General features: G+C 60.0%; 1 protein-coding gene across 1 annotated transcript in view; it reads left to right on the top strand.

The window, feature by feature from the left end:
* The first annotated feature begins 1050 nt into the window (after positions 1-1050).
* Positions 1051-6811, top strand: part of ZBTB46 (zinc finger and BTB domain containing 46) — a 25515-nt gene continuing 19754 nt past the window's right edge. Inside the window, 3 exon segments of the mRNA XM_014532798.1 lie at positions 1051-2270; positions 2447-2507; positions 2775-3744. Of these exon segments, the coding sequence (XP_014388284.1) occupies positions 2808-3744 (937 nt within the window). The 5' untranslated portion in view covers positions 1051-2270; positions 2447-2507; positions 2775-2807.

Consider the following 6811-nt stretch of genomic DNA (forward strand, 5'->3'; position numbering starts at 1 on the left):
GCATGAAAAGTGCCCTCTGCTCTGGGCAGCAGCACAGGTGATCAGGTTATCTGTCCATAGGTGTGAGCCCACAGGTTGTTCCTGTGAACTGATGTGTGTCCTGTGAACAGATGTGTGTTCCCTGGACAGGTGTGTGTGTCCTACAGTCAGGTGTGTGTTCCATGGCCAGGTGTGTGTGTCCTGCAGCCAGGTGTGCGTTCATGGTCAGGTGTGTGTCCCGCGGCCAGGTGTGTGTCCTGCGGCCAGGTGTGTGTCCTGCGGCCAGGTGTGTGTCCTGCGGCCAGGTGTGTGTCCTGCGGCCAGGTGTGTGTCCTGCGGCCAGGTGTGTGTCCTGCGGCCAGGTGTGTGTCCTGCGGCCAGGTGTGTGTCCTGCGGCCAGGTGTGTGTCCTGCGGCCAGGTGTGTGTCCTGCGGCCAGGTGTGTGTCCTGCGGCCAGGTGTGTGTCCTGCGGCCAGGTGTGTGTCCTGCGGCCAGGTGTGTGTCCTGCGGCCAGGTGTGTGTCCCGCGGCCAGGTGTGTGTTCCGTGGCCAGGTGTGTGTTCCGCGGCCAGGTGTATGTTCATAGCCAGGTGTGTGTTCATGGCCAGGTGTGTGTTCCGCGGCCAGGTGTGTGTTCCATGGCCAGGTGTGTGTTCCATGGCCAGGTGTGTGTTCATGGCCAGGTGTGTGTTCCGCGGCCAGGTGTGTGTTCCGCGGCCAGGTGTGTGTTCCGCGGCCAGGTGTGTGTTCCGCGGCCAGGTGTGTGTTCCGCGGCCAGGTGTGTGTTCCGCGGCCAGGTGTGTGTTCCGCGGCCAGGTGTGTGTTCCGCGGTGGCCAGGTGGTTCCGCGGCCAGGTGTGTGTTCCGCGGTCAGGTGTGTGTCCTGCGGCCAGGTGTGTGTTCCGCGGCCAGGTGTGTGTCCTGCCGCCAGGTGTGTGTTCCGTGGTCAGGTGTGTGTCCCGCGGCCAGGTGTGTGTTCATGGCCAGGTGTGTGTTCATGGCCAGGTGTGTGTTCCCTGCGGCCAGGTGTGTGTTCCGCGGCCAGGTGTGTGTCCTGCCGCCAGGTGTGTGTTCCGTGGTCAGGTGTGTGTCCCGCGGCCAGGTGTGTGTTCATGGCCAGGTGTGTGTTCATGGCCAGGTGTGTGTTCCATGGCCAGGTGTGTGTTCATGGCCAGGTGTGTGTCCTGCGGCCAGGTGTGCCTCCATTGGATGATGCACTCCACCAAACAGGGCAGGTGCTCTGCTGCCCTTGCCCTCACACCATGAGCTTGCGTTTGTCTCCCGGGTGCCCTCACTTGTTGGTGGGTATATGACAGGACTGGCTTTGCTGTCCAGGTTGCTTCCATTTTTAGGGTCACAGTTGCCAAGCAGTGACCGGGCAGCTGGCCATTGGGCAGCTGTTTTTCTTCTTTGGCCAGGTAGGCTGGACCCCACAGATATCTTCCTGATACTGAGAGATTTTCAAATGAAACACAAATGCAGCTGCCACCCTAAGCTTCCTGGGATGGAGCATGTCCCCGGATTCCCGCAGCCGACGAATCTACTGAGAGGATCACTACCTTCGATTACTTTTAGGTCCGTGTCCTCGTGCCTTTTCCCCTAATGAAAATGTCTTGTCTTCGCACGACAAGTCTCTATGAAGCACGTGGGTTTAAGCTGTCCTGACTGAGGGATAACCTACTTCAGCACTGGCCGTGCCGCCCGTGGGGTTGTTACTCCTCTGTACACGGCGCTGAGCTCCCTCCCCCTTCCCAGAGGTCTTCCTGGTTCCTGGGGTCTGTTTCACTGGCGAGTAGAGATTTATGCAGGTAGGAAAGCAGGTAATGACGCCAACACTTCCTCTTTTGCACACGGCGCTTTGGCTCTCCCATCGTGTGGCCAGGAATCAGTCGGATGCACTAGTGAAGTGAGGTCACACTGGAGCAGATGGTCCTAGGCCAGCATGACTGGTGTCCTTATAAGAAGGGGCACAGGGACAGACGCGCACACAGGGAGATGCCGTGGAAGGCGGAGGAGGGGTGGGGATGGTCCACAAGCCACGGTGGCCAAGGGGTCAGCCACTGGCAGGTGCACCGCCCTCAGCCTTCAGCGGGAGGGACCTTGCTGACACCTCTGTCTGGGATTCAGGCCTCCAGATGATGCTAGAACAAAATTCTGTTTTTTAAGCTGCCTGGTCTGTGGCACCGCGTCCCAGAGAAACCAAGGTAGGCAGCGGAGAGAGAGGACGTGGCACACAGGTTGGGAGACACAGGCAGAATGCACGGTGGAGGGGTGCCGCATGGAGATGAACAAGGTACTGCAGCTGCCCGAGGCCCCCCTGGGGTCCTGGAGGGTCCAGATCTGGTCCAGGGCCTCCTCCCGGGAGCTGGGGGGGGGGCAGGGGGGGCAGCATTCTGGAAAGTTTAGAGTGAAGGCTGTGGCGGCTCAAGACTTCTGCAGGAAGTCTTCCCCTTTGTGTTTTGTTTTTAGGATGTTCCTTCAAAGGCGAGGGATGAGGACACAGGTGACTTAACCTAGATTTTCCGTTTGGGTAAGAACTTCGCTTCACTACTGATGGACATTGTCCTTGTTTCTGGAACATTTGCTTTGTGTTCTGAGAGTTTGCTGTATGTGTAGGATTCTGTCCAAAATTCGTGTCCATGCTGAGGGCCTTGAACCAGAACCTCCCTTCCCTGCCCCATCCTCGCCGGGCCCCCTGGGTCGGTGCTCCGGGCCACAGGCTCGCTGCCTTCCTCCCACCTTCCTCCTGCACGCACCCCGGCCACCGGTGTGGGTAACTGCCTTCTTGTCCCCACAGAGTCTGTAGGAGAGGTGACACCACGGCTTCCCGATGCACAACCGGAAGGAAGATATGGAGATCGCGTCCCACTACCGGCGCCTGCTGCGCGAGCTGGACGAGCAGAGGCAGCACGGCGTCCTGTGCGACGCCTGCGTCGTGGTCGAGGGCAAGGTGTTCAAGGCCCACAAGAACGTGCTGCTCGGCAGCAGCCGCTACTTCAAGACGCTGTACTGCCAGGTGCAGAAGGCGTCCGAGCCGGCCACGGTCACGCACCTGGACATCGTCACGGCCCAGGGCTTCCAGGCCATCATCGACTTCATGTACTCTGCCCACCTGGCCCTCACCAGCCGGAACGTCATCGAGGTGATGTCCGCGGCCAGCTTCCTGCAGATGACGGACATCGTGCAGGCGTGCCATGACTTCATCAAGGCCGCACTGGACATCAGCATTAAGCCGGACGCCTCGGATGAGCTCTCGGAGTTGGAGATGGCTGCCCCGCCCGGCAGCAGTGCCGACGCGCTCATCTCCGCCGTGATGGCCGGAAGGAGCATCTCCCCGTGGCTGGCTCGGCGCTCCAGTCCCACCAATTCTTCTGGAGACTCGGCCATTGCCAGCTGCCACGAGGGAGGAAGCAGCTACGGCAAAGAGGACCAGGAGCCCAAGGCCAACGGCTCTGACGACCTGTCTTCGCAGGCGCTGTGGCCCGGCGACGCAGGCTATGGGCCTCTGCACATCAAGGAGGAGCAGAGCTCGCCCTCTCACTACGGAGTGAGTGAGCCGCCCTCGGCCAGGGATGGCTCGACACAGAACTCTTTTTCTGAGCAGGTCGGAGGGGATGGCTGGCAGCCCACGGGCCGAAGGAAGAATCGGAAAAACAAAGAAACCGTCCGGCACATCATGCAGCAGGTGGAGGACGAGAGCCAGGCCGGGTCCCCGGTGCCAGCCTTCTTGCAGACGTCCGGGCGGCCATTCAGCGGCCGTGACTCAAGTAAGCCTTTCCTTTGTTCCCGGGGGGCTCAGACACTGTGTGGGGGCTGTGGCTGCTCGCTCTGTAGACAAAGGGACACATTCCCAGGCTCACACGGGTGGCTTCCCCTGGTGTTTTACTCGCAGCCACTGGGATCGCTGCAGTGGGGGCTGTAACTCGCTGTGCTGAGCCCGTCTTCACGCTGGACGATGCTTTGTGTCTGTTTCCCAGATGAGTAAATAGCAATTAAATGTTTACTGAATGTCAGGTGCTCTTCCTGGTGGTAATTCTGGTCACGCCGCCTTCTCAGTGGCACCTGGGGAATGAGCATCCTGGGGCTTCGAGGGCGATGGTCAGGGTTAGAGGAGTCCTCTCCAGAAAGAGGTTAGAAATCAACCGAGTGAATGGACATAGATGGGCAGAAGGCAGCAACTGTGGGGTGATAAGCCCTAGAAATGTCACAAACGCCGTGTGCTGGTGGGGGCACCCGCTCCCCTGCCCGAAGGCTTCGGGGACCCTGGGGGCTCTGTTCCCTCCTCCTCAGTGGGAAGAGTGCCCTCCGGCCCTGGGCACTGTCGCTTGCATCGCTGTTGTAAAACACCCGAACCACAAACGACACCCTTGTAGCCGTTTTAAGTGTGCGGCTCACGGGCGTTGAATACGGCCGCTCTGTTGTGCAGCCATCACTGTCCGTTTCCCAAACTTTCTCTTTATCCCCAAATTGCGACTCTGTATTCATTAAACAGTGGCGCCCAAGCTACACTATAGCCTGAAGTATTCCTTCTCAGCCTCATGGCCACTGTGTCTGCTGGGTGCTGGGTTGACCAGGGTGTCGGCCTGGCTGGGTGACTTCGCGTGGGGTGTCCTGAGATGTCAGCCCCCTGCATGTCAGCCGGTAGCAACCGCCCCCTAGTTGTGACAACCAAAAAGTCTCCAGACACTGCAAATGTCCCTGATAGGCACCCCAGGCCTGCTGGAGTTGAGCCAAACTCAGTGAGAAGGAGGGCGGTGTCTGAGCTGATAGGAACACCACCCATCCCCCTGCTGGCAGTCGGTGAGGAGAGGGACAGCAGTGTCCCGTCTGCTCTTAACTCGGTGTCGCCATCCACCAGCTCTGACAGGACCTGACGAGCAGCAGCCCCCGGTGAGTGACCAGGACAGAGGCTTTGTCCCAACCTGCTGAGGGTCCGTACCAAGGGGTCACCTGCGCTGAGCTGTGGGAGGCCTTGGACAGGAGAGCGTCTATGCTAAGAGACAGCAGCCTGCTGAGCCGTGGGCTGGAGGTTTTAAATGCACTTACCAAGCAGAAGGTGTTTTTAGAATCCAACAAGTGATTTCGACTGTGTACTCTTGTTAATGTCTTAAATCCCTTGGGTTACCAAGGCAACCGTGAGCTGCTCCTACTGGATTGTACCGAGTTGCTAAGACAGGACGGAGGTTGTGGGCTGGCGTGGGGCTGTCTGCCTGGCTCAGGGTGTCTGCTCACCCCGCCTGGCCTGGGCGGGGCCGGGAAGTGTGTGCTCCTCAGTGAGGACCCTTTATTTTCATGAAAGATTTACTGGAGCTTAAGAGTATTTTTTATTCCTGGCCTGCTTATGGAGAAAAGGCCCTTCCCGAGGAACACATCACGTGGTCACCACAGTGTTCGGGGCGCAGGCATGGACGCTCAGGTGTCCAGTCCAACGGTGGCAGCCCGTCCTGACCCCTCCGTGCCCCCTCAGCCATGCTGACTCTCGGGCCTATTACTGTTTGGAGTGATGTTTTTCCTAGCTAAAGGCCAAGTGCATTCTAGCCTGCTGGCTTGCAGGGAAACATCCGGAGTCATGTGTGATCACAGCATTTCATGTGTGTGTAGGTCGTGGGAAGTAGCATTGACATGTGCAGACACGTGTGCAGACAGTGATGTTCTGGGTCCAGAGGGACCTCATGCCAGGCCTGTTGTCCCCTCGCTCCCCGCGTTCCAGCCTCACCCTGCCTGTGGCCTCAAGGCGGCGGGTTTATACCCCTGGACCAGGAAGAGCCCAGGGGCCTTGCGCCAGGCGTTCCTAGAGGCCCCGCGAACACAGTGCTGGGCAATGGGTGAGCCTGTGGGTTTAGTAAAGTAAATGTTCGCGCCTGAGCTGAGACCATGGCATCCTGGGGTGCGTGGGGCTGCAGAACAGCTTCTGGTGGGTGCTGGCGCTTCTCGCTGGCCACGCCCGCCCGCAGCCTCTCTCTGGGCTGAGTCCGAGGCTCCCAGCCCCTCCGGGTTTGTCGCTGGGGCTGAGGTGGGAGCCGGTCCGGTCCGAGACTGTGGCCTCTCTTCTTGTCCCTCCTGGAAGGTGGGGGGGCGGGCGTCCCCCGACCAGCATGCCTGGCCATCCTGCCGTCCTGCACCCACAGGACAGCGGACTCTTGGAGAAGCTGGAACCGCCGTGTTTGTTGGTTAACTGACAAGTGAGTTCTCGTGGCCACGCCCGGGCCAGGTCCTCTGGCCGGGCCGGGGATAGGGAAGGCGCTCGGGCGCTTCTCCCACCCGCGTTGTCCTTCAGCCGATTTGATCATCTCTGTTGTAGAGAACCAGCTTGCTTAGTATTGCATTTGGGAGGAGAGAATCTGAATGAAAAGTAACCCTACATGCTCCCGCCAGTCCATCAGGGCGGGGCTGGCCCTGCCAGCAGCCGCCCTGTGGGATGGGCGGGATGGTGCTCTGTGTGTGTGTGTGTGTGTGTGTGTGTGTGTGTGTGTGTGTGCAGGCTGGCGCTGACCTCAGCCACCGAGGAGAGTGCGCGTGTCCCACGGGGGTGGGGTCGCGCCCTGCGCCCTGCGCCCTCCTGCTTTTGCGTTTGCGCTTCTGTGGCTTGTCCACGGGGTCACACTTTGGAATCATCGTCTACACTCACCCTGGGCTTTGCTGAGCGGCCAGTGTAGTTGCTTTTCCTTCTCAGGGCCCCCCGGACAGAGCTGGGGTCTCCCTGTCACGCTCCAACCAGAGGGAGCTCTGAGGAAGAGCTTGGATGTGTTGGGCTGATGAAGGACAAGGCCCTGGGCAGCCATGCCAGGCGGCTGGACACCGCTTGGGGAGGGGGTGCCCCAGGCCGCCGCCGTG

The sequence above is a fragment of the Myotis brandtii genome, unplaced genomic scaffold (assembly GCF_000412655.1).
Source record: "Myotis brandtii unplaced genomic scaffold, ASM41265v1 scaffold915, whole genome shotgun sequence".
Lineage (NCBI taxonomy): Eukaryota > Metazoa > Chordata > Mammalia > Chiroptera > Vespertilionidae > Myotis > Myotis brandtii.